Source organism: Talpa occidentalis, unplaced genomic scaffold (genome assembly GCF_014898055.3).
Source record: "Talpa occidentalis isolate TD23 unplaced genomic scaffold, MPIMG_talOcc4v2.1 talOcc4.9, whole genome shotgun sequence".
Taxonomy (NCBI): domain Eukaryota; kingdom Metazoa; phylum Chordata; class Mammalia; order Eulipotyphla; family Talpidae; genus Talpa; species Talpa occidentalis.
Genome location: NW_023605305.1, coordinates 10096930 through 10124833, shown reverse-complemented (window position 1 = coordinate 10124833; position 27904 = coordinate 10096930). Strand labels below are relative to the sequence as shown.

At 52.6% G+C, this 27904-nt stretch overlaps 1 protein-coding gene across 1 annotated transcript in view; it reads left to right on the top strand.

Annotated features, from left to right (window-relative positions):
- The first annotated feature begins 21067 nt into the window (after nucleotides 1-21067).
- IFFO2 (intermediate filament family orphan 2) overlaps nucleotides 21068-27904 on the top strand; it is a 42828-nt gene continuing 35991 nt past the window's right edge. The window contains 2 exon segments of the mRNA XM_037498390.2: nucleotides 21068-21131; nucleotides 21134-21689. Of these exon segments, the coding sequence (XP_037354287.1) occupies nucleotides 21068-21131; nucleotides 21134-21689 (620 nt within the window).

Sequence of the window (27904 nt, the reverse complement as noted above, 5' to 3'; positions counted from 1 at the left end):
CTATATGCCGAGGAGGTGACCATGCGGAGGGAGACCTGGTCCTGGAAGGAACAGAGCCTCAGAGAAGGAACAAGAGGGGCCCAGGGATTCCCCAGATGAAGAGAAGACCGAGTGAATGACGCACTGTGTGTGTGCAGAGCACCCCACAAGTGGGATTCCACCCTCACAGCAGCTCATTTGACTAAATTGGAAACTGGGACTCAGACTGGTGGAGTGACTTGCCCAAGGTCACACAGCTATTAAGGTGTGATGTCTGGATTTAGACCCAGGGCCTGAGCTCTTTGCCACTGCCCTGCCCTGCCTTTCCCGGAGCCCTGCTAAACAGCTGACCCACATCCTTTCCATTCAGACTTGTGGGGACCCCAGTTTTACTGGGGAGGCTTTGGTTTCTGCTGCACACTGCTGCCTTGGCCCTGAGCCCACCTGTAAGGACACTAGGGGCATCTTGATTGCCTTTTTGCAGATTTATGCTGGAGGGAGCCCACTTGCAGCAAAGAACCTGGGGGCTGGATGGGGGACAAGGACGCTGGTGTGGCCTCCTTTGAGGTCCCACTGACTCATTACAGGGCAAGCCTCTTAATCTGTTTCCCGGCCCATAAATCACTTTTACGGGATGTTCTCCTGGGACTTGCAAGGGGCTGAAAGCTCTGCTGTGGGGGTGGCTTCCGGAGCAGGCCCAGAGCCTGGGGCTTGGGTTTCAGGTAGGGCCCCCAACACCCCATGTGAAAGCCTATACTTGATTGGCTGAGTCCCACCGCCCCCTCCCCTGCCCTATCCCTGGGCCAGTTTGCTTTGTGCAGCTGGGAGCAAGGGTGGGGGTGGAAGTGAGAGGAGAAAGAGGGGAGGGAACTTACTTTTACTGATCCAGACCTGCTGGAGCATTAGACACTGGGGAGTCACAGGCAGTTGAGAGCCAGGTTCCACTCCCATAGAACCCCACCACTGGAAAGGGGGGGATGGGGACAAAGAAACTAGCAATCTCATAGTGACAGCGAACACTGACATAGCACTTATTGTGTGTAGGGGAACCGCAGGTACAGTCGCATCCAGTGCTCACACTGGCTGGGGCTGCAACCTATGCCTGCCACCCGCATTTTCCTAAAAGTGAACTGCTGCGCAAGCGCAAGGCCAGTCACTTGTGTAATCCTACAGAGCTGGATCTAAAAGAACCAGCTCTGCTGCGTGGAGATTTCTGGACCTACTAAACATAGAGCTTCCATAGGATCCAGCAATTCCACTCCTAGGTATTTACCCAAAGGACACAGAAACATCAATTCCAAAGAGCACCTGCACCCCTATGTTTATAGCAGCACTATTTACAATAGCTAAGCTTTGGAAACAGCCCAAATGCCCAAAAATAGATGACTGGATCAAGAAGATGTGGTCCATATATACCATGGAATATTACTCAGCATTCAAAAAAGATTAACACATGCAATTTGCAGCAACATGGATGGCGCTGGAAGGGATCATGCTCAGCAAAACAAGCCAGAAAGAAAAAGAAAAATACCGGATGGTCTCACTCATAGCAGGAATCTAGAAAACTTAAATAAGGGACCAGGAGAATGAATAACTATAAGAAAGTGAAAATCAAAATCAACAAAAAACTATGAACCAGAGACACTCTATGGGGGGTAGGGGGCGGGAGGGAAGGGATTGGGGTCAAAATAAGGGGGTTGCAATTGTGTGGGGAATATAAAAATAAAATTTATTATTAAAAAAAAAATAAAAGAACCAGCTCTGAACCCAGGCTGTGTGCCTCCAGAGGCTGAAGGCTCAACCTCCCCCTCAACAGCCTCCCCTGTAGTGAGGGGCATGAAGCCATCTGCTCTGTCAGGGTTGGAATGGGATGCACAATGGTTTCATACTGATGCTTGATTGGGGCTTTGAGAGATGAATAGGAGTTAGGTACAAAAGGAGCAGGCAGGGCGTTTCCGTCAGAAGGAACAGCCTGTCACAGGTAGAAAGACTTGAGCTGGCATGATGAGTTTGGAGAATCACAAGTGGGTCAGTATTGCTGGAACATAAGTCATAAGTAGGGGAGAGGTGAGGTGAAGCTGTAGACCAGCCTCCAGACCTGGTGGGACCATCCTGTCCTGTTAAATCGTTTGAACTTTGCATAAGACACCCTTCCTTGGGGAGATGAGCCTTGTCATCAAGAAGTGTGAATGATCCACGGCCACAACCTGTGAGGCCAGGGGGAGGGGACGAGGCTTCCCATGGTCTAGGAGGGACAGGCTGATGGGGGAGACTTTCCAGAGGAGACACTGTGTTGCCTGGGGTTCAGAATGGAAAGGAGAGGAGGGGTAAGGTGCGGAGGTTAGAAAGTATCAGGTATGTTTGGGGGACATGAAGATGATGAAGGGGTGGAGTTATGGGAAGACCAGCACAGCATATGCTGTATTAGCTCTGCCCTTATAGTCATCCCATCACTATCTGGCCTGGGTTCAAATTCTGACTTGATTCTGGCTTGCTGTGTGACCCTGAGCAAGTCACTAAACCTCTCTGATCCTGTTTCCTTCTCATTTGTAAACCAGGTGGGAACACACGATGATTACCTCCCAGAGTTCTGGTGAGATATTCACTCACTCTTGTACCATCACCAACATCTTTGCCTTGTCATTCACCCACCTCCACCAGGGGTCAGCGAACTTTCTCACAAAAGGTCAGATAATAAATATTTTACACATTATGGGCTATTATGGCTTCTGTTGAGACTATTCCACTCTGCCATTATAGTATAAAGGCTGTGAGGGAGAAATACAAGTGAATGTGCACTGAGGTGTGCTGGTTCAACCTTATTTTATTATTATTATTAAGATTTATTTTATTAAGATTTATTTTATTTATTTATGCATATAAGAACTGGAGTGAAGGCCAGAGGTGCAGGGGCTGAGAATTCACCAGAGACAGAGTGGGGAACAGAACAGGAGAAGCTACTGAAATATACCGCTGAGGGGAGCAGCGGGTGAGACAGGAGAGGTCTGCTGAGCCATGTGGATCAGCTCCCTGGCTGGGGATTGAACTTGTGCCTCGGTGGCTGGTGACAGCTTCATAGTACTGAGACTTTAACCCTTGTGCTACCAGGGAGGTCCTCAACCTTATTTTTGGACACTGAAGTCTGAAGTTCATATATTTGGCACGTAGTTATGAAAGGTTATTCTTTATTTGATTTTTTCCCAGTAACCACCATTCTTACTTCATGATCTGTCCAAAAACAGTTGGCTGACCCTCGACCCAGACTATTATTTCTTTAATACTTTCTTTAGATTCACCTTTTTAAAACGTAAATAATTTCATTTGAAAAGGAAATTTACATCACACCATCACCCATGGTTAACACAAATAGAAGGTGACCATAAAAATAGCAACAATGAAGATAACAATAACAATAATAAATAATAAATAAGCAAAAAGCAAACCGGCCATTACTAAGTTGCCAACAGGTCCGGCTCCAGGGCCTGAGGCTGACCTGTCTCCCTTTGCTGAAGAGGGATCAATAGGTGTTAAAGATGAATGAGAATGATACTGAGTCTCCATGTCAGATTCAGAAAAACAATGGGAAAGGAATGGACAAGGACACTCTCTGTTAGCATTTGTTGCTGGGTCTTACATGGCTTAACATCATCCGTGGGGGTGGGGGGCCTGTCACCTCGCTAAGTGACACCTGCTATGTTATCGGAGGTTGGGTGGCCACACAGTGTCTTGAGTCCTAACAGAAGTTGCTGGCGATCTGGTGCGAAACCCACATGGCACAGCAGACCTCTCCTGTCTAGCCCGCTGCTCCCCTCAGCAGTATATTTCGGTCCTTCTGCCTGCTCTGCTCCCTGCTCTGACTCTGGTGAATCCTCTCACCCTCCCTCGCCTCTGGCCTGTACCCCAGCTCTTGTATAAAAATAAATAAATCTTCAAAAAAAAAAAAAAAAAAGGAAAAAAAAAAACGCTGCCTCCGACCAGGCTGTGGGGTGTGAGTCAAGCTCTGCTAAGTGTTTTGAAATCACCTAATGACAAGTTGATGGCCAGCGCAGGGAATTATTATTGTTCATAAAATACTAATCACAATAATGGTGCTGAATTCAGGATGATGAGATGTTAGTGCCTGAAGGCCCCAGAGCATCTTTTTGAAAGCATCGCTAAAATAATAATTAAAAATCGCCACAAGCGTGAGTCAAGGACATAAAAGCAACTTGGCCTGGCGGAAAAGCGAGCCGGGATAGCCTGGGGACGCCGCCTGCCCCTTCTACGCAGCGCCTGGCACGAGGCTTCTTGAGCTCTGAGGAGGAGACGGCAGTGACTGGGACTCTTAAGGCCCCGAGTGAGGCGGTACCTTCTGATGTGAGCCTCTTGTTAGGGGTTCCCAGACCTCGGCGGCGTCATCTGAGAATGGGAATAATAATATTTTACATGTAGGAGAAAGGAGCTGGACCAGATGAGCCCTTTGTTCCGGTCCTGCCAGTTCGGCTCTGATTCGAGTCCTAAATCCAGGTTCTCCACCTGGGAGAACATGACCTAACTCCAGGCTGCAGGCTTGCTCCCTGGAGGCTGAGACTGGTCCCTCCACATGTCATACCTCACTGGCATAGTTAAGTATAAGAAATGACCCTCGGTGTCTTCTCTTTCCCTGACGATGAGAAGTTGCCACTGAGCTCAGCTGTTCCCTCCTTTTCTCAGCCCCTGGATGGTGCACATGGGTCACAACCTGAGAAACAGCTGGCAGACGGGTGTGGGAATTGTCTATAAATCACAAACATTGGGACTGGGCTGCTATGTAAACAGACTCCATCCAGCATGTGAGAGGCCACAGACCCTAACCCAACCCTGCAGAATCTTCCTGAAGCTGGAACCAAATGCTCACCTGGGGGCTTCTCAAAACTGGGGTGCTCACCCTTTCTGGTGGGAAAGTGCTCCCACTTCCGCCATGACCCAGAGCATGCCAAAGCAATCTGGGAAGCAGTGGGACTTTGCCCCCTACCTCAGTTTCCCATCCCATTGTAGCTGGTGGGTGTCAATATTGGCTTTGCTCTTGCTTTTCTGAATTCCCCGCAACTCACTTCTTTTACACAAGGCAAAAATAATCAGCATTATCACTTTTTTTGGGAGGGCCAGGGATCCTTGGTAAGCTGGCACCCCCATGTCTGCACTAGAATGTCCCCCGTACACCCTCTCCCTTCCAGCCCATCTGTGTATCTATACCCTGGTTTTTCTAGATACTTATCCTCCAGGAGTTCTTAAATTTGAGACAACAAAAGTCAAATTCTTAGGTCCCAATCACAGACTTTGTGATGCAGTAAATCCCACTTGGGGGCTAAAATGAGAATGTCCCTGAACCCCAATGGGACTGAAATTGCGTAGACACCAACATTGGTCTGGATAACAGTTCTAGCACCAAGTCTGGTCAGGACCTTCTACAGGCAAGAGGAAAGGCTAGATTATATACGTTATAGATTATATACATATATTTATATAGAGATTTTTATATAGATCTCTATATATAATCTAATATTTTGAGAGGCTATTTAATTATATATTTAATTTTTTTGAGAGGAGATATATATATACATTTTTCTCAAAGTCTCTCAAATGCCTGTCACCTCGTAGAAGGAAGGCCTCAGGCAGGTTGCTGGGACTCTTAAGGCCCCAAGTGAGGTGGTACCTCACTTGGCAGAAGATCCCAAAAGATTGGTTTGCAAAGAACAAGCTTGAAATCTATGGAAACTGCTTATCCCCCAAAGTCCTGACAGAGCTTCACATGTGAAAATCGAGGCTATCAAAAGAGCATAGGGGTGCCAAGGCACTAATACAGAATTTTTAAATTGTAAACATTTTACATCTAGAAATGACTTATCAGCAAAGTAGGCTTGGCATGAGATTTCTCACGCTGACTCATGTCCATGCTGGGATGGCAGCGTGGCCCGGCCTTCAGCGTGGCTCCACGCCTGCTGCAGCCCCACAGATGGGAGGACAACTCGGAGGCAGGGGCAGGGTTGCGGGCTTGGACCAGCCTTTAAAATTTGGAAGCACATTTTAATAGTGTTTCCTTTAAATGTGTCATGGCCAAATTGTACACTCTGAAACATTCATAACACCCAGGAGGAAAGTGGGACGTGGGTGGAACGGGAATTGTCTATAAAGAGCGTGGCAGAGCAGGGAGCGCGTTGGTTTAAGCATCAGTTGGTGCCTGTTTTAGTGCAGCGCTTAGCAGGTCTCTGGCCCGTGTGCGTGGTTTTTAATTTTTAATTATAAGCAATCGCTTTGGTAGCACACTTCCATTATTCCTAAGCATTTTCATGCTGTCGTAAATGGAATTGTGTCTTAATTCACTTTCGAGATCGTGCCTTGCAAGTGTAGGGGAAAGCAATTTTGGCTGTAGTGATCAAAAAATTGCAGTGAACAACTTTGGGGACTTGTTGAATATTGTGATGTAATCACACACAGAAGCACAGACCTTGAGCATAATTAAATAGCCCAAGAACCACCAACCTAGCTGGGAGGGGGAGCATGGCATGGCAGCCCCCAGAACCCCTAGTGCCTCTTCCAATCACTTAGCCCAATATATTTTTTCAATTTTAGTTTGACTGTGAGATGTTTTTTCCGACAAAAGATTAGAGGTTTTTCCCACCAGTTCTGCAATCCTCTGACAGCAACAAAGGGCCTAACAATTCAGTTCTGACACTATCTGGTGTCAGCACAGGCCCCACAAATCAAGCGTTAGGTTCTACAACATTGCCCCCCACTTCAGTCACTAATCACAAGTCCTGGGGGCCTCCTGTACTTCTGACTGACGGGGTAAAAACCAGGGTTCCCAGGACCTCCTCCCAGGACAGTTCACTAGACAATTTGCAGAACTCAGAACACTTTACCTATATTTACTGATTTATTATAAAGGACACACTCAGGGAGCGCCAGGTGGGTGAGACACAGAAGGTGAGGCGTGGGCCTGGTGACAGGCCTGGGACTTCCACGCACGGCCCTCTCAGGTACGCCACCCTCCTGGCAACTCAAGGTGTTCACCAACTCGAAAGCTCTCTGGCCAGCTCATTCAGGGGCTTTTATAGAGGTTTCACTCTCCAGGCATGATTGATTCAGTTATTGGCCACTGGCGACTGACTCCCCTGCAGTCTGGGGAAAGGAAGATAGAAGTTTCAACCCTCTAATCAAGACTTAATCTCTCTGGTGACCAGCTCCCCTCCTAAAGCTATCTAGCATCTGCTGTCCCCAGAGTCATCTCACGAGGGTCCAAAGGACAAGAAATTCAGGGATTTTAGGAGCACTGTGCGAGGAACCAGGAGACAAACCAAATGTTTATTTTTTATTATACCACACACCATCTTGAAGCAGAGGCAGACTCACTCCACTTTGCCACAGACCTACCCGACCACTTCCTGTTGTCTTACACCGCTCAATTCACAGGTTTGTGTTGCCTGATGAGTTTTTTTTCACAGGTATTTGAAGTGATCCCTGCTTCATGGATGCTCTTTGTCTTAAGAGCAGCAGGAGCAGTCGTCATCATCACTACCATCAACAAGTTATCAAGTATTGGGGTTTATAATATGCCTGGGACTGTATTGAGCATGCCAGGTACAGTATGTGCTCACTCTTCACAGAAATCTTTCTCAAGGCCTCTTGCTCTCCATTTTCAGATAAGGACCAGAGAAACAGAGCACATTTCCCAAAGTAATATGGCAAATAAAGTGAAAAGATAGAGACTCAGGCCTAAAGTGGGATGGGGTCATCAGATAGTCTGGGTTTCAACCTTTATGCCACCACCCTGAATGAACCACTCAGTCATTTGGGTCTCTGGGTCCCTACCTATGACATGGACACAATGACCACCTCCTCTGGGGTCACTGTTGGGGACTGTGCTGGGGTGTGGCTCCATAAATGATTCTTTGCTATACCCTGTTGCTAGAAAGCTGGGATCCCCACAGCATGTCCCATCTCTGCTTCCTTCAGGACCTCATTCAAGGCCTACCTCCTCCAGGAAGCCTCCTCGGGTTCTCAGCAGCCCTGCAGTCCTTGTCTTTGCTTTCAGCTTCCCCAGGATTTTGATTTATGGGACAATATTCCATACACACTACCATCCCTCCCAGCCCTGCAGACTCACCTCTGAATTCCTACCTGACTCCCTCCACTGGGCAGTGGGGGCTTCTGGAGGACAGGGGTCCATTGGAGAGGGGACAGCCAAACATTGCCAGTACCCTCCCGCCCCCCACCTACTGCAGCACTTGGGAGGGCTCATGTGGGTGGGGACTTCAGTGGGTCTTTGTATAAGGACGTCTCTCTTGCCAGAGACTGAACTGGGGTTTACCTACCTTGTCTCATTCAACCTCCTCCTGAGTTGTTTCCAGGTGCTATGTTAAATTTTTTTAAATTGTGATTAAAGATATACATAACAAAATATCATTTTACCCTCTCTAGTTATAATTCAATGGTGGTATTTAAATACATTCACAATGTTATCCAACCATCACCACTGTCCATTTCCAAAATTTCTTCATCCCTTTAAACTGAAAACTTGTGCTCATTAAACACAAAGGGCTCCCTCTCCCCTCCCCGCTCCGTATGTCCTGAGTTTACTTTCTATGTCTGTGGATGTGCCCGTTCTTGGCCCCTTATGTAAGTGGTGTGGTACAATGTTTATCCTTTTGTGTCTAACTTACTTCCCTTAGATAATGTCTTCTAGGTTTGCTCATGCTGTAGCATGAATCAGAATGGCCTTCCTTTTCATGGCTGAATAATATTCCATTGTATGACTAGGCCGCGTTTTGTTTATCCAGTCATTTGCAGGTGGACACTTGAGTTGTTCCCACCTTTTTGTGACTGAATAGTGCTACAATGAACATTGGTATACATGTTTGTCATCTGGTTCCTGCTTTCAATTCCTGGGTGTGCACCCAGGAGTGGTGTGGCTGGTAAGTCTATGGTTAAGTTCTTGCCATGCTGCCAAACTGTTCCAGACCAGCCAAGCCATCCACAGCCCCACCAGCAGTGTACAAGGGCCAGTCTCCCCACGTCCTCACAGGCCCTTGTTTGTTCCCATCTTTTTGGCTATAGCCATCTTCATGGGCATGAAGTGGCATCTCCATGGTTACCCACTCGTGATAGTCCCACTTTACAGTGGGAAAACTGAGGCTCAAAGAAATAACTTGAGGTCATTTACTACCAGCTGGATTTGAACCCAGAACCCAGTGGCCACAGAGCTTGGGGTCTTTCCACTACCCTGGCCTCCTCGCTTGAATTCCTTGGGCATAAGGACTATGGAACCCAGAAGGAAGGGGACTCTGTCATGGAATTCCTGAATCTTGAAAATACTTGCGATTTCTGGAGGTTGCCTGGTCTCACCTTCATTTATAAACTGGAGAGACTGGGGGCCAGAGAGCAGCAGTTCACACCCGAGTGAGCAGGACTGGAACAGGCATCTTGAGCCCCGGGCCTCAGTTCTCAGTGCCACTGGCTCTCCAGGGACATCCTGCTTCCCCACGCTTGAACGTTGCTGCGTTTGCCACCCCCCTCTTGTCTGACCCCATGGCATGGATGGACACAGGCAGGTTTGGACTCTAGGTTGATGACCAACACCCGGGTCCAGGGGATGAGCTGGCACCCCTGTGGCTCTTCTAGAACATCTCCCAATCCTGCCCATTGGGTGGGGGATTTGACATCCTGACAGGTAGGGATGGTGGCTACCCTCAGTGGAGGCCCTGGGATGAGAGTTGAGACCCAGAGGCTCCTGGTCAGACCAGCTCTTTGCTCCAGGTGGCCCCTGCGCTTGCCCCCAAAGGAAGTCAGAAGGTGCAGTGGGCGGGTTGCAGTCCAATGACAGAGGCTTGGGAGGTAGGGACTGTCTGCTTTGGGGATCCAGGGGGTCACAGGAGGTTTGTATCTATTCAAGGCACCAGGGGGGTGCTGGACTTTGGGCTTGTATGGCCTGAATTGCAGTCCTGACCTGACCACAAATTAGCTGTGTGATGCTTGCCCGTCATTTGAGTTTCTTGAGCCTCAGTGTGCCCATCTGTGAAACGGGGATGTGAACACGTGCTCATGGCATTGCTATGAGGATGAAACTGTTACCTGTATTTATAAGGCAGAGTGCAGGGCCTGGCCCATAACTCTCAGCAATGCTAGCTGTCATTTATTGCTACTTTCTGCCTGATCCTGAGATTCTAGGATTTGTCTGGGTAAGAAGCTAAATGTTAGAGTTCTGATACCGGCTGAGGGGATCTTTCCTCCCAGTTCATGCTCTCCTAGGACAGCTTCTCCCCCTTCCCTCCAGGGCCCTCCTGACCCCGGAGTCTACATCTCTCATTGTTACCTGTGACACTAACTTGTCCTCACCCAGATTGAGGTGGCAGATGGACCCTGATGGCATTAGGTCTCCTTCCAGGGATGTTTTCGCTTAAAACTCCTAAGAGCAAGGAGTCAATTCAGACTCTTTGTGGTAAAAAAAATAATAGTAATAATAACAATAATAATAAGTGCATACTAGACATAGGCATTGTTCTGAACCCTTCCCATGCGTCCTTTTATTTGTCCTCACAAAAATGTGAGGTTGGAACTTTATCGCCGCCTCTATTTTACAGATGCAGAAAGTGAGACACAAGGGCCTCCCTGGTGGTGCAAGGGTTAAAGACAGCACGATCAAGCTATCACCAGCCACTGCAACATGTGTTCAATGGAGTTCAAGCCCCAGCTGGCCAGGGAGCTGACCCACATGGCACGGCAGACCTCTCCTGTTTTGCCTGCTGCTCCCCTCAGTATTTAAGTAGATCTGCCTGTTCTGCTCCCCACTCTGGTCTCTGGTGAATCCTATCATCCCCTTGTACCTCTGGCCTACACCCCAGCTCTTGTATGCATAAATAAATAAAAATAAATCTTTGAAAAAAAAAAAGAAAGAAAAGAGAGGCACAGAAAAGTTAAGTAACTTGTCTGGGGTCACACAGTAGGATGCAGAGGAGGGAGTCTGCCTCCAGAGCACAGGACGCGATCATTTAACCCAGCCCTCACCGTCCACCAGACGTAGTTTCCGGGTGTCTTACACACGGTGATTCCTTCTGCCTCTGTCCTGCGAGGATTTCTCCTTACTCCTCACACCAGCCCTATGAAGCAGGTATCATCCCCAACAATCCACTATGGCTAACTGCAGGCCCTGGGAAAATTCTGAAGCCTTGCTGAGCTTCATGAACACAGTGACAGAGGCCCTGCTCCCCTCGAGGGCTGTTGTGAGCCCCAAATGAGAGGTGGTGCTCAGGCAGAGGACATAGCGGGTGCTCAATAAACTGCCCCACTGCCCCTAAGCGACATCTCTTGCTGGTGTTCTCCTAACATGTTGGTGACTCTCTCGGTCCACTTAATAGTGCTGATGTGAATTAGGGTCCTCCTTACTCAGGTACCTGGGGCTGGAACCTCCCCGAAGTCAAGGCCACATCCAAGCATCTTCAGATCGCCCCCTTTCCCCCCAGTGCCTTTTATGCAGCTGTCTGCGCTAGGGAAGTGTTCATTTCAAGGTGAAAACAGCACTGAGAAGTGCTTACTGCTCACTGTCAAGTGGGGAGAGTTTCCTGGCCTTGGCAGCTCCTCGGGACGCGTGAGTGCCCACTGCTGTGGTTCCCACCGTTGTGCCTTGGCCAGGCGCTTGGTGACTGTTATTATTTATCAGAAAGCACATACACGTATTTTTTAAAAAGTAAAACTCATCTGCTGACCTTGGGGGCCTTGCCGGCAGTCCCGTCCATGCACACAGACCCCCCACAGGCTGGGTGAGCTCTTGGGAGTGGGTTTTCCGTGTCTGCCGGCGTCTTTTCACCTGGGTGATAAGCGGCATGCCCCCCGCCATGCCAGTGAAGACAGTGTGTGCCATCCTCTGCGTTGTCTGAGGATTACCTCTGACGGATGCCTGTCCCGTGACTTACTCGGTCCCCTGGAGTCAGACACCTAGGCGACGCCCGTCCTGCGCTCCACGTTGGCCTGGAAGGCGCAGGGGAGGCGTTGATGGGCAGAGCCTTGCCACTGACGAGGCCCGTGTGGTTATAGAACAGCCCTCAGGGAAGTCACCACAGCTGACACGGTGACGTCTGCGGCGAGCGATTTCAAGGTTGCATTGGAGACAATTGGGGAACCTTCCTTGTCATCAGGCCTGGGATGAGCTCAGGCGCATTCCTCCTTTTCAGGGCACGGAAAGAGGCCATCCTCTGGGAAGAAGGCTTTTGACTCACCCCTTTCTTGCTGTCACCTCCCAGGAGGAGTCCCCATTGCTGGGACATCTGTTTCAGCAGAAATAGGATCAGGAGGCCACAGAGGACCCGCCCTGCCTTCCTCTGAAGGCTTTCCCTGACACGTAAGAAAGTCATTTGCAAACCAGAAATGAGATGTGAAGTCACTGGAGACTTATCTGGTTTATCTCCTAATGGGGGGCCAAGTAAACCAAGGACAGGGGACCAGGAGGGGCCCCACAGGGTAAGGATTCCCTGCTCTGCCTTGTGCCATCTGCACTCCAGGGGCTCCCTGGCAACAATCCATCACCCTGATCCCTGTGCAGCCCTCCCTCATCTGAGGCTGGCACGGACACAGTGGTCTCCATGCAGTACCCAGCTTAAGGTATCAGACCTGTGATCCGCTGGCCAGGTGGGCGATCCAGCTTCTCCTTCCAAGTCTCAGTTTGTCCGTATGTCAAAGGGGATGATAGTCCTTCCCTGTGATTGATGATGTCACCTTAGGACAGAACAGGGGAAGCCTGGGGAGCTCTTGCACAGCGCCCGGCACATAAGGTGTTGTTAGAACCGATGGGCAGAGCAACGTGAGGGACCAACACGATTCCGCATGTGGAGCAGAGAGAAGGTTCTTAGCACATGTTGGTTCTTGAGTTCAGGGGCCCATTTCTTTGGGCAGACGTGCACGTGCCGGGTCATGCAGCTGGGCACTTTAGGAAGCTTTCTGATGACAAGAGGAACGAGGCAGGAGAGGTTGTCTCCTCTGAGACAGGGCTGCAGGCCTTAGAGGGACCTCAGAGTCACTCTCCTCTGCCGGGTACCCTTCCAAGGACTCATTACATAGCATTTCATTCAGCGCTTGCTACAACCCCAGGGGCAGAGGTATCATTCCTTTAGCTCACAGGTGGGGAAACCAAGGCCTGGATATGTCCAGACTCACTCACCTGGTAAGGACCAGTTCCTGAAGCTCTGGGCTTGAAATTAATCAAGGCACGTCAGAGACAGGCCCTGCCCCTCAGAGGTGGACTTCTGGCTGTGCAGGGGGCAGAGGGTAGTTTGGAAAAGGGGGGGCACCCTGGGACTGGGGTCATAGGGCCTGGCTTCTCTTTCCCCAGGGAGCTGAGGATCAGGTAGATGGTGTCCTTCCCTCCCCAGTTGGTCCTCCCTCCACAGATGAGGAGACAGTGAGCTGGTAAAAATGCGACAGAGAAATGAATTCTATGGTGGTTAGGAATGGGAGGCCCCTACCCTGGTTTGGGGGTGCAAAGTGTCTTCTGGGTCAGGGGAAGTACACCCCTTGACACTTACCAGAAAATTTAAAATATAAAGGACTGTCTCTATTAAATATCAGCTAGGCTGATATGCAGCCATCAGATCTTTCATGTGCTGCTGATAGGGTGTAGGTTGGTGTGACCGATTGTAAAACTGTTTGGCTGTGTCTACAAATTTAAACAGACACTTGCACTATGGCACAGCAATCATGCCCTTCATGTGATTCCCAAGCAGAATAAGTGCTTATGTTCACAAAAAGACATGCATGAGAAGGTTCATAGCAGTGACACCCATACTAGAGACTACCCAGATGCCTACCCATAGCAGAATGGATAAACTGTGATGTGACTATAGTGTGAAATACTATACAGCAAAGAAAAGGAACAAAATACTGCTATGTACAACTATCTGGATGGATCTCAGACATGTAAGATTGAGTGAAAGAAGTAAAAAACATACTGTGTTATTCCATTTATGTGGGGTTCTAGCTACAAAGGAATCCATGGTGAAAAAAACTAGAACCTGGTCACCTTTGGCAGAAAGAGTCTTCTGGTGTATGGAAATGATCTGAGTGTTGAGTTCAATCAACCCTTGAACAACAAGGTTTGAAACACATGCAAGCACTTATGAGAGGATTCTTTTCTATCTGCGTGTTCTGCATTTACCGATTTAACCAACTGCAGATGTGGAGGGTCCACTACAATTTATACCCAGATTTCTGATTGCATAGGGATTCGGTGCCATTAACCCCGGTTGCTGTCCATCTGGCTATGTAGAAATTATTTGAAATTACTTGAGCTGCCATTCACTATCTGTGCACTTTACTAAATGTAAGAAGCTCTACCTCAATACAAAGTCTAAACAAGACAACAAATGAGGAATAAGTGCTACCAAAGCTAAGATCTGAATAATAAGGAAGAGCGAGACAGAGAGAAGGGGGAACAGTGTTCCTCAAGAGGGAACCAGCCTGTGCAAAGGCTCAGAGGCAGGAGTTGCTTCTATCTTGGCTCTGTGCACATTTGATGGTGCCCTGCCCCTAACTTCTCTAGTTCCACTCATTTGAAGGTTTCCAGCTATACTATGGAATAAATAGGCTGGCAGACACCTCAACAGCTCACTCCTCCTTGGTTTGAATGTTCCACCTTTGAACTAGTGAGGAAGGATGTACAGCCAGAGTGGGATGGATAGGGCTTGCTGTTCAGTGCTGGGTCCAGGGCTCAGTGGTGCCATGAATTGAGAGTGGTTATACAGGCGTTTCACCCCCTGAGCCTCAGTTTCCCCCTCTGTAGGAGGGATCTCTAACCATGTGAGGTTTTAGTGACAGAGTCAAGGTAAAGGAGATGTTTAACTGATACCTGTTAGATGGGAATCAGGGGATAAGGCCTGAAGTCCCCAAATTCATGGTATCCCCCTAGAATGATTCGGGGAGCCGGTGAGTCCCTGCACCCTGGCCAGATTCCTGTCCTGTGTGCTCCAGTCACCACCTAGAATAGTGCCTGTGGGCTTCGGGGAATGTCAGCTCCAGGTGCCAGCGCTCCACGCATGGGCTCTGGGTGCCTCACACACATGGCCCTGTCTGATCCTCTGGCAGCTCTGTGAACTACCACCAGCCTGTTTTATAGTGCAGGAAGCTGGGGCGCAAAGCGGTTGAGTAAGGCGCCCACTGTCACTTGGTTAATAATTGATGGAGCCTGGCTCTGGATGCCCTGCTCATAACTGCACTGCCATGCAGCCAGATGGTCCTGGGTTGCCCGGGCTGGCCTTGGGGAGAAAGGCCCGTGGAGACCTGCAGAAGGTGCTGGAAACAACTGCTGACCATGATCGGAGCCGGCGGGCAGCCCGTGGGACACTCTGGCGCCCTGACGTCGGCCAAGGCCAGCCCACACCCACTTGGAGGAAGGCTGATCCACCCAGAATGATCCTTGAGCCAACAGGCAACTTAAGCCGCTTGTACGCCTGGAGGTGCCCAAGAAGGATGAGGCCCAGCAACATGCCACCACTGCCCAGACGGGCCAGAGTCACCCTTTCTGCCAAGCCTTTTTTTTTTTTTTTGACTGTTGTTGTCATTGTTTTGGGGAGGAGAGATAGGACATCTCAAGAATTCTCCTGTGCAGCTTAAAGGATTAATTTTCACCTGCAGCCACTCCCTTTCCTCTGTGCCGTCATGTTTTACTGCTCTTTCATTTCACCATGAAGAAATGGGATGGGAATGTTCTAGAAACAGCAGCCTGGGGGTGGGGATGGGGGACACAAGGGAGGGGGGCGGTTGATTGTCCGAGGCAGCAGGGTGAACTGAGAGGCCAGGGAGGATCACCTGGTGTCGGACTTGGGGGCTGCCTTCCTTTCCCTGCTTCTTTGTACGTCGATGGGCTTTCCACGTTGGCGTAAGCAAAAGGAGTAAAGAATTATGGCGAGAATAGCTAATTTTTATTGAGCGTTACTGCAAGCATGAAGTCATTTAACCCTTACAGTCACCCTATGAGGTAGATTAGTCCTATTTCCAGACGAAGAACTAAAATGCAGGAAAAAAAATAATAAAGTAATAAAAAGGGTCAAAATTTAAAGAGAGGTTGTCAATAAAAAGGGACAAATGCTGGTGGCATAACAGGGAGGAACCCGGAAGACATGGTGCTCAGTGAAAGAAGCCAGACACAAGAGATCACTGCGGACTGATCCACATACACACTGTGTCCAGAAAGGGCACACACGCGCGCCGTTAGCAGTGGCTGGGGCTTGAGACAGGGATAACAGCAAGTGGGCACAAGGATCTTACTGGCAAAGAGGAAGTATTTATAAAACTGATGGACAGGGCCTTCCTGGTGGCCTAGGGGTTAAGTCTTAGCGCTATCACCACTGCAGCCTGAATTCGATCCCCGGCCAGGGAGGTGACCCACATGGCGCAGCAGACCTCTCCTGTCTCGCTCGCTGCCCCCCTCAGCAGTGTGTTTTAGTAGATCTGCCTGTTCTGCTCCGCACTCTGCCTCCGGTGAATCCTCTCACCCATGCACCTCTGGTCTCCATCCCAGTATTCGATGCAAAAATAATGAAATCTTGGGGCCTCCCCAGTGGCGCAGCGGTTGAGCGCTGGGTTGCGAAGCTGCCCGCAGCCTCTGCAGTGCCGGTTCGATCCCCGGCTGCTCCCCGGCCACCGGAGGAGGGTCCCACATGGCGCGCAGACCTCTCCTGCCGCCCGCTGCTCCCCTCAGCAGTGTACTTCGGTCCTTCTGCCTGCTCTGCTCCCTGCTCTGGCTCTGGTGAATTCTCTCACCCTCCCGCGTTTCTGACTGTACCCAGTGCTTGTATAAATAAATAAATAAATAATAATAAAAAAAGTTTAAAAAAAATAATGAAATCTTTATAAAATTTAGGAAAAAAACTGATGTACAATGGTAGTTGTACAATTTGATAAATTTACTAAAAGCCAACAAAAATAGGTGAGTTTTGGCACCTACATGTAAAATATGTCTCAATCAAATTATAAAGCAAAGGCATGTAATTAAATTAGAACATCTAACATGTCCTAAGCCCTTTGTAGGCATTTTCTCTGCTGCGAGTGGCTCGTTCGTTTGCTTACCTGAACTCACCTTTGTTGAGCAGCTGTCACGTGCGAGGTACATGCTGGGAGATGGGGTTCTGGTGGTTAACTGGACCTGGGCCTGGTTCACGGTCCCTTCCCTGATGGAGATCATGGTCTAGCAAGGATGAGAAGGGGGAGGGGCAGGGGTGGGGATGTGGATGAAAAAGCCAGCAATGAGAAGTGAGTGTACCAGGGGCTGAGATGGGCCTGACATAGCCGGGAGGAAGTACCCCAGTTCAGACCTGGGAGCTGCTGGGAGGGCAGAGAGATCAGACTGGGGTTTGCATGTTAGGCTGGGACCTGAAGGATGAGGGGAAGTGGCCAGAAAAAGGGTGGGGGAGTGCTATGGCGAGAATAAAAGTTGTTGTTTTGTCAGTCATTCTTTCATTCATTCACCAGCTGTTTATCAAGAGGCTGCCCTGCCCTGTGCCCTTGGATGGGGCCCTTGGGTGAGAGAGCAGGTGGATGGTATGAGAGGGTCTTGGGTCCCTTGGGTCATGAGTGGGTCATCAGTCACCCTAGCAAGCACACCAGGTTAGCCTCCCCTCTCATCTTCCAAACATGAGCCACACAACACCTTGCTTTTGCTCCTGTTTTCCGGGGCTCCGTTTTCTAGTCATTTTGCTTGCACACGTTTTGAAGGGATTTTTGTTGAAAATCCCTTCAAATCTGGGTACTGTTTCCCCCAATTCTTCCAGCTCTCCTGGTCTTTGTTCCACCATCTCCTCCGGATTGGGTTTCAATTCTCTGCCTCTCCTTCCGCATCTCAGGGTGGTCTTCTTGGTTGTGGCTCCATTAACCTTCCCCACCAAGGCTCTTGCCCTGTTCACAGATATCTCCCCAACATTAGGGCAGGGGCTGTGCTGATGCGGGTGCTCAAAGAAAATCTTGGAAGGCCTGAGTCTTTCCAGTGCCCAGGACAGGGCTGGGCAGCTGCCCCTGGCCCCAGGGCCTCACACCCCGACTTCAGGGCAATGCTGTTGGTAGGACAGCTCTTTCCTGGAAAAGGCTGCGGGAGCCACTCCCCAGGTGTGTCTTCCTAACCCTTTCTGTTCCACAGGCCACTTGGGCCTCTGTTGAACCCTCCTCAGAGTAATTTTTAAAAATTGCATTTGAGTTACAATTTTACTCAAATATAATTGTCAAAATATTTAATTTTTTTCTGATCTAGTGACTTGTTTCTTCATTAATATGCTAAGTAAGACTTAATGGTGAGTCGGAGATGGCTTTAATTTCAGAGTTGTTGCTTAAATGGTATTTTGAGATGGCGACAGTAGCTGAAGTGATATGAAAATATCTGTTTCTATTAGTGACAAAAACCACAGGGACTTCTGCTTGCTCCCTGCATTCGTAATCAAAGGAAATGTTAAGTATCATCTAGGGATTAGTGAAAATAAAGATAGAACTTTTGCCCATTCCAACTCATGGAGCACCCCACAAAATTTATCCTTACCCTCTGGGGGTGTCCACAGTCTCCTGCTTTAAGGTAAAGGAACTTTGATTATTTAAGTTAGAAAAATAAGATGGGGCCTCCCCTGGTGGCGCAGGTGGTTGAGTGCAGCACTGTGAAGCTGTCCGCAGCCTCTGCAGCGCGGGTTTGATCCCGGCCGGCCTACGAGGGTCCCACATGGCACGACAGACCTCTCCTGCCTCGCCCTCTGCTCCCCTCAGTAGTGTATTTCAGACAATCCGTCTGTTCTGCTCCCTGCTCTGTCTCTGGTGAATCCTCTCACCCTCCCACGCATCTGGCCTGTACCCTGGTTCTTGTATAAATAAATAAATAAATAATAAATCTTAAAAAAAAAAAATGAAGTTAAGGAAACTTAAAAAAAAAAGAAAAGTAAGATGATCACCAAGAGATGCGAGAACAAAGAATAAAAGGGCTGTGACCCTGTTGGGTTAAGCAGAGAAAGGCTCCAGGACAGGCTGAGTTAGGGCGCTGCATGTTGTAAAGAGCCTGTGCTGGCAGGGAGCAAGGAGCTGGGGCTGTGGGAAGCAAAGCAGACGAGGGTAGGGTTTGGTCTCCTGCATCAAAAGCAGCAGACTAACATCACAGCCGCCACCTCACCCCAAAGCCAGCCCGCATCTCCTTTGTGTTTGTCACTGAGAACACCCTCAGTGTCCCTGCAAGACAGGGTACCTGCCCTAAAGCTCACAAGGAGACAAAACAAACACTGAATAACAACAAGACAAAAATTAAATTGCAATTCCAAAAATGCAGCCGCAAGAATCTGGACCATGCCACAGATCTGGTTGAGGGCACACAGGGGAAGTCACAGGCGGGGATCGCCAGCCCCTGAGGTCTGTGGCCAGGGCCCAGCGGGGAAGGGGCCGGACGGCCGGGTTGGACAGCCGCGTGGACATTGCGCTGGCTGCCCCTCGGTCTCGGCGCCCTCTGTAAAATGCGGGTGACTAGGGGTGGCACCTAACACACACCAAGCGCGCGATCGGCGCTCTTATTACCATTTATAAAATAACAATAGGTGTTCACAAACTGGTTTCAGGGACACTAGGAAACTGGAAAACGTGGTCTTCAGGGGGGCAGCTCCTGCTGACTTGCATGAGGGACTGTGTCCCCGGAGTGGCTCGCGGTCCCGGCGGGCCGAGCCCTCGCCCTGCCGCCCCCGCTGCGGGAGGCGATGGATCCCCGCTCCGGGGTCAGCTGCGCCTCGAACGCCCCCCGAGGGGCGTGGTCACCCCGGGCCCGGGGGCGGCGGCCGGCCGGGCAGGCGGGTGTCCCGCGCCCCGGGTCTTTGGGACCCCCCCTCACGCGCCTCCCGCCCCGGCGGCGTCCAGCCCGTCTCGGGACCACGGGGCCCCGGCGGAAGGCGGCGCATCCCAGGAAGGTCGAGCTGGGGCTCCCCGGCTCGGAGTTGGGGTGCGGGGCGGATGCACCTTAAGATGCTCTGGCCCTGGAGCCGCTCCGGGCCGAGCTCTCGCGCACCGGCGGGAATGTGGGCCGGGGAGTGGGGCGGGGGAGGGACAGAAGAGGCCCCTCGGCTGAGGACGCGGGGGGCCGTGGGTGGGGGGACGGGCGCCGCCGAGGCCGCCGGCTCCTTTAAGAGGCCCGGCCAGCTCTGCGGCTCCAGCCAGCCGAGCGCCGGCGCCGCTTTGCGGTCCCGGTCCGGGAGCAGAGGCCGGGAGCAGCCTGGCCCGCAGCACCGGCGCAGGGAGGGCGTGGCCGGCGGGAGCGGGGCGGGGCCAGGGCTGCGGACAGCCGGGCCGCGGAGCCGAGCCGGCAGCCGTCCGGGGTGGGCGGGGCCACTTGCCGTGGGCGTGGCCCGGCTGGGGCGGGGCGGGGCCAGGGCTGCGGACAGCCGGTCTGCGGAGCCGAGTCGGCACAGTCCCTGGGTGGGCGGGGCCACTTGCCGTGGGCGTGGCCCGGCTGGGGCGGGGCGGGGCGGGGCCAGGGCTGCGGACAGCCGGGCCGCGGAGCTGAGCCGGCAGCCGTCCCGGGGAGGGCGGAGCCACTTGCCGTGGGCGTGGCCCGGCTGGAGCGGGGGGGCCAGAGCTGCGGACCGCCGGTCTGCGGAGCCGAGCCGGCAGCCGTCCCGGGGAGGGCGGAGCCACTTGCCGTGGGCGTGGCCCGGCGCTGCGGGCTCGGGGGCGGGGCCTCGGGCTCCGGGCCGCCGCAGCGAGGAGCGGGGGGCGGGGCGGCGGGCGGGGCCCGGGCCTGCAGTGGGCGGGGCTCGCGGGGGGGCCCAGCCGGCCGAGAGTCCTCCGCGCGCGGCCGCCGCGGCGCCGCACAGCGTCCCTGACAGCCCCGGCGCCGGCCCGGGACGCGACCGCCCGCCCCGCGCAGCCGCCCGGCCTCCCCGCCGCCGAGTCCCGTCCCCTGCCGCGGCGCGCGGCCCCAGCGACCCGGCCCCCGCCGCCGCCGCGCACCCGGCCCGCCCGCCCGCCCGCCGCGCTGGAGCCCGCGCCCGCCCTCGCCCGGCCGCGCCGGGAGCCCGGCCCCGAGCCCGAGCCGCCCCTGGAGCCGCGCGCGCGGGGCCCGGAGCCGCGCGGCCGGCGCATGATGAGCTCGCTGCTGTTCGGGGAGATGGCCCTGGCCTTCGGGGGCCCGCCGGGCGGGGGCGGCCCCGCGGGGGCGGCGGCGGGGTCGGGCCGGGGCCGTCGCCCGTGACCGCGGCGCTGCGGGACGACCTGGGCTCCAACATCCACCTCCTGAAGGGGCTCAACGTGCGCTTCCGCTGCTTCCTCGCCAAGGTGCACGAGCTGGAGCGGCGCAACCGGCTGCTGGAGAAGCAGCTGGAGCAGCAGCAGAGCGAGCGCGAGCGGCGGCTGCGCTACAAGACCTTCTCCCGCGAGCAGGCCGTGCAGACCGGGCCCGAGCTGCTGCGGCCCCCGGCGCCCGGCGCCGGCCCCGCGGCGGCCGCCAACGCCAACGCCGGCGCCGCGGCCCCGGGCGGCTCCGCGCACCCGCCGCGCTACGGCCGCCTGCCCGGCACCATCTGGAGCTACACGCAGGTGCGGCGCACGGGCGGCGGCGGCGTGGAGACCGTGCAGGGCCCCGGCGTGTCGTGGGTGCACCCCGACGGCGTGGGCGTGCAGATCGACACCATCACGCCCGAGATCCGCGCGCTCTACAACGTGCTGGCCAAGGTGAAGCGCGAGCGCGACGAGTACAAGCGCAGGTGAGCGGCGCGCCCTCCCCGGGCCGGGCCGGGCCGGGCCGGGCCGGGCGCGCGGGGCTGCGGCGCCGGAATGCGCGCCCGGGAGGGGCCCCGCGGCCAGCTGGCCCCGGCAGGTGGGCTGAAGCGGGGTCGCGGGGCGCCTGCTGCAGCAGGCTCGCCCAAGGCGGTGTCTGCGTGGTTCCGGAGGGGAGCCCGCGCTGCCACCGCAGGGGACGCCTCGGGGCCGCCGCTGGGTCCCGGCCACTGTCTTGTCGGTGTCATCATGACCGTCGGTGTTTTATTTTCACAGCAACGCAGTGTGTGAGGCTTTCTTGTTCCCATTTTGTAGCTGAGGAAACAGGCTCAGAAATGCAAGTGGCTAGTAAGTGCAGAGGCCGGGGATCTGGCCTGAACTGCTCCTGCAGGGTTGTCTCCTAGCCTAGGGATTTGCCCAAGGACATAGGAGATGGTCTCCCCTCCCTCCATGGGTGAAAAGGAAAAAGTCTTAACCACTCCCCTGCCTTTTCCTCCCTCGAATCAAACGAAATCATGTGTTTGGCAATGGAGAGATCTGTCCTTACCCTCTGGGACCAGTCTGCCTTCTTGCTCAGCCCTGGAATGTCTAGCTGGCATCAGACTGGCCACAGCTTTAAAAATGCGTCCCCTTTGCCTCACCACACTCCCATTGTCATGGTTTAGTGGGGCACACACTCCACTATAAAGGCCCATAGGGGCAGGCAGATAACCTTGGGTTAAGACTGGCCGCTGAATGGACCCAGACCTCTGCCTGGGGCTGGAGTGAAGGAGCAGATTGCCTGCAGGGCTGGCCCACATGGTCCTGCCCAGCCTAGATCCCCAGCTGGGAAACTGACATTGCTTCCTGCCTGCATGCTGGCTGACAGCGCTGTCTGCTGGCTTTCTGAGGAGAGGGGAGGGGAAGGGGCTGTCTGTAGCATCAGCTCTGGGTGGGGGCAGGGCCCTCTGCCGTTCCAGGCTGCATTTCAAGCCTGGCTCTGAACTCCAGGGCTTGGAGGATGTGCCCAGAAGGATCTTGCCTTCCACACCTTGAGTTCTGGTGCTCACACGAACACAGAGGTCTGCCCAGGAAGTTGGTCTTGAGCCACCTTCCTTTTCCTCTACTGCATAGGCTGGCATGGGGCATTCAGATGCCACCTCTGTCACCTGCCAGTGAGATTGTTGAACCACTCAGAAGACTGCTTTTTGGGGGAATGGGGGTGATAAAGTCTACCCATGAGTTAGATTTGCTCGAGGGGAGGTGGTAGGGTACGATGGCGCTGCCTTTTAGGCAGTATAAAGTGATGGTATGCAGATGGAAAGTGATTAAAGATGATAGGCTGTCAGACTAACAGCTAGGCCGGGCCCCGGGTCTCTCTTGCGGAGCCTGGCTCTCTGGAGCCCTTCTCAGGGGTGGGTTGTCACTCCTGAGGTCTTTTGAATGCTGTGGTGTCTCAGTCTGGGGAGTCTCCCTCTCTGTCCCTTGTGGGCAACCTCTTTGGGGTGGGGTGGGGTGGGAAACAGGCACTTGCTCTTGATGGTGGAACTTGGAGGGATGGGCCCTTCTGTTGGCCATTGTTAATTGTCATCACGTGCCAGGCTTGTGTTGTGTTTGTTTTGTGTCTGCTTTCTGGACCTGGCTACTAAGGAGATGGAAAAACCATGCCCAATCTTAGAGGGAGATAGGTTGGCATTGGGCAATGCTGTTAAGTTGCACCCAGGGTGTGGGGTGTGATGTCAGTTTTGGCGCTGGCCTGGAATGAGCCGGGCGCTGCCGAGACAGGTGGAGCGCGGGGTGGCTCTCTTCCCGCCTTAGGGGACACGCCTGCACCTTCTCTTCCTCCATATTGTCTGTAAATTGGGCAGGCGCATCTTTTCTGAAATTGATTCAGGACTCCAGTGGGGATTAGTCCTAAGCAAGTGTGCGCCCTTCCTTGTGCCTCAGTTTACCTATCTGTCAAGTAAAAGATGCTCCTCAAGCCCTAGGCTTCCTCAAAGAGAGGCTTTAGGAAGTCCTTGACTATTAAATAAAAATTAGCATTTCAAAATATATGAAAATGTTTATATGGTCATGAAAATGTAGTCACTCAACTTTCAAGTTCTTACTGCTAACTCATCGAAATCCACAGACATTCTGAGGTTGCAAAGCAAGTCACTAAAACTGTTCCCCTTCGTAGCTACTTTTCTCCGTGAGTGAGGATTTCCTTGACACTCTGCAGGCAAAACTGGAGGTAGAATTAAACTGAGCGCAAAACTGTCATCCATAATCCCAGTTCCGAGGATTAATGGGGCCAAATAGTCTCAACCGCCTCACTGATTGAATTTAGAACAGGTGACTTGTGTATTGGCGCTGACAATATACATGTACACAATTAACATTGTTTTCACTTGTTTCTATATTTAGGTTTCTCATAGTAATTTCCTTTGGGAGGAAAGCAGGCCTATGATCAATTTCTTAAAAAAAAATTTGTTTAAAAACCACTGGGCTAGATAATCAGAAAGGGCCTTGGGTGCTGACACGTCTGAGTTTGAGTCCCCAGCCGTCTTCTGATGCCCTGTCTGTAAGAGAAGTCACAGTCTATGGGATGAGACTAAGCCAGAACTTTGGGCCCCCTAGTCTTCAGATTCCCCTCTAGTGTGGGGTCCCAAGCAGTGACCAATGACCAATGGAAAGAGTCTGTACTGAGAAAGGCAGGGCTCTGGGGCATCCTCTTCAGGGGCTTGAAGTCAGGAGACCCCACTTATTCCCCAAAAGGACAATGGGTTCAGTGTTGTTCTCCAAGCTGGAGGCCTTTGGGTCCACCTGCATGATTTATGGCCATATCCATGTACTTCCACCTATATAATTATTCACGTAAAATGTTTTTTTAACAGCTTTATTGAAGTATAATTTGCATATCACAAAATCCTCTCATGTTAAGCATACAGCCTAATGAGTTTTAGAAAATCCACATAGAGTTGTGCAACCATCATGACTATCTGGTTTTAGAATCCTTGCATCACCCCCAAAAGCTCCTTCATGCCCATTGTGGTTAGTGCCTGTGCCCACTCAGCCAGGCAGTGCTGATCTGCTTTCTGTTTCTGTAGATTTGCCGGGACTTTTGCTGTAAATGGAGTCATATGCTGTGTGGCCTCTGGTGCCTGGCTTCTTTCCCTTAGGACTGTTGAGGTTCATCCATGTTTTAACATCATTCAGAAGTAGTTTCCTTTATAATAAATACTGAATACATAGTCCTCTGTCTGCACAGACCTGGCTGTGTCTATCCTGCTCACCTCCATAGTCAATTACATTGAAATGTGAAAACTCTGAGTACCACCTCCCATCACCTCGTGTGCCCTTTGCGGCACAGGGCCCTTGCTTTAGAAGCCCCAACACAAACCAGAACCCCTGGGGTACCCTGGCCCTGTTCACCACCCCTATGACTTCCTTTTGGTCCAATCAGCTCAGAGATCTTTACCATGTAGGAAATGTGGCCACCGAAACTGTAACACTGGGTAGGTTGTCAAGCGTTGATTTGGAAACCAAAGCAAACATCTCTGGCTGGTCACCACCCAGTATCACCAAAATGTCCTCTTCTGAGTGTGCAAACGGGGGGCTCTTCCCTCGGAGATTCCTGCCGAATCCATCTGAACTTTCAAAAAGTGGAGAGTTCTCTGAGGCTCAGCTGTGTGACCTCAGTCCAATTGTTGCCCTTTCTGAGCCTTAGGTCTTCCACCTTCACACTGTGGGGGTTCCTTAGGGGGAACCCCTTAGGGGGATTCCTCCCAGCTTATTCTACACTTCAGGTCTGTGACTTCAAGGGGCCTGGCTCAGGGCTGTTCTTTCTGCCTCCTGGGAAGGCAGTCTGGGCTGCCCCCTCTCTCGCCCAGGGCCCAGTGTGGTTTGGAACCTGCTGGTTTTGTTCCTTCGCCCTGCAGCTTCTAGAGTGTCTATGGCCCTGACTGAAGTCAGCCTGAAAGATTGTTTTCCCTTGGCACCAGGGGTGATTTGGCGTTTCATTTGGGAGCCAAGAGGAACCACAGTGATCATTTAGCCTGGTGGTCCTTTGGAGCCCTGGGTTCTAGAACAGGGTGCCTTGGGACGATTCTGGAGACATTGGAGGGGCTGAGCACCTAGAATTCGGACCCCCCCCCCCCGCCCCCAGCATAGCAGCTGCATTTCCACAACTGTGGAATTAGTAGATTCTAATAGATCCAATTGGGAAACAGGAGTTGGCAGTTAAGGAAAAGGAAATTGCTGATTCAGCTAAGTACTTTGATTTTTAAGAGAGGGAAACTGAGGCCTGGGGAGGGGGGTGACCCACAAACCCGAGCTGGGCAGGCCTTCTGTGCTTTTCCTCACACTCCGAGGTGATGCCCACACCATCTGCCTGGGCTTGGCAAAGTTCTCGCCTCCTTTTTGTGTGTCTGCCTTTAAACAGTTTTTAAAAAGCCACTTGCAGGGATGGCAGAGACATCGGTTGCAGCTATTTCTGATGGTGAGCTGGAAGGGGCTGAGCCGTAGGCCCATATGGAGAACTCCAGAAAGGGTGGGGGGAGGGCAGCTGGATCACCCCTGCCTTCCCCTCACGCCCTGGAGGCCCTTGAGCAGGTGGGTGCCAGCCCCCGGGTGCCCCAAAGCTGGAAGACTGTCCCTGAAAGCTTGTGGCAGGGCTTCAGTCTCTGACGTGGCCACAGACATTTTCATTATTTTCTGAAGGTGCCACTGACAGGAATTCTTTATTTCTGATGTTCTCTCGAGGCAGCCTGGCGTGGTGGGAAAGGTTTCAAAGCCTGGCTTTGCCATGCTCCTGTGACTGTGCCCGGGGCCTGGCCTCTCTGAGCCTGACTGAGCCGGGAGGAGCACACCAGCACGTGTGAGAAGGCCCCTGGGGTTGGGTAGGCTCTGGGTTCGACCCCCAGCTCAGCCCACCTCCTTCCCCGCAGCCCACCATGTCCATTCCCTGAATTTATAAGGATTCCCAACACATCCATTGCAGGGCACGTTGCTGTGTTCTCTGGCCCAAGGAAGGCGCCAGAGATGGCGTTGGGGACGGAGGGAGTAAAGGCGACTTCTTTGTCCAGCATCTAAGGAGGGTGTTCTTCCGGAAATCTCTGGCCATCCCCACCCCCTCCCCACCTCCTTTAACAGAAACACACCCCCTCTGCCCACACCCCCCCTCCACTAACTCCTCATTATTCTAAAGTCTCTCACTGGGCTGGCATTCTCTGTGGGGACAAATTTGGGAGGGATTCTCAGAGCTTCAAGCTAGAGGGAGGGGAATGAGGTCCCAGAAAAGAAAAGGAAGCAGGGAGACAGCTGACACTGAAGATTCCTTCCCCAGGAATGCGAGGCGGGGCTTTTGCCTTGGCCACCGGATGCGATGCGAGGCCCCTGGCCCCCTCAGCGACACACACACACACACACACACACACACACACACGTGCACATGCACGCACATACACGCGCATGCACGCTCTCTCTCCAGGCATGGATTCTGCATCCTCACATGTGTCGGTATCTGAAGGACATAGAAGGGTAGACCTAGAATCTGAACATGTCCTTCTACAAGGAGAGGCACGGACTTCCAGGAGAATTGATTTAGCTGGTGCCGGGTGTCAGGGACGCCAGAGGCTGTGCACTTTGCATTTGGAGTCCCGCATCGGGGACCTGAGGCTGCGCTGGTGTCCCATTTACTCCCCAAGTCAGGGGTGACTGAAGACTGGGAAGGACGCAGCCCTGTTGGCCCCTGTGCTCAGGATTAGGACGTGCCGTGCTCCCCAGGTTTTATTCCGTCAGGGCTCCCAAGCACCCACCACCTCCCCTCGCAGCACCCCACACCCTGACTCTCATTGCTACCATGTACCTGCTCCCCCGGGGACTGCGAGCTCTGTGGAGGCTGCCTCCAGGCCTGTCTTCTTTGTGTCTGCCCTGAGCAAATATCTGTGCCTCGGGAAGGCTCTGTGAGGGGCTGGGGGTATAAGGCACAGATGACACCGAGGGCCGCCAGAGATGCCACGTCCAGGGCTTGAAGCTTGTGGAGGGGCAGGTCTGGACTTGGGGTCAGGAGACAGGAACTCCAGTCTGACACATCAGCTCCACGAGTATTCATGAATACCTGTTGCCTGGTGCCCAGCGCAGGACTTAAAACTCTGAGTCTCATTTTCCCCATCTGAAAAAGGAGGTGCTGAGATCTGTGTCCCAAGGACTAAGTGGGCTCGGGGACCTGCAGCTCTTGGTA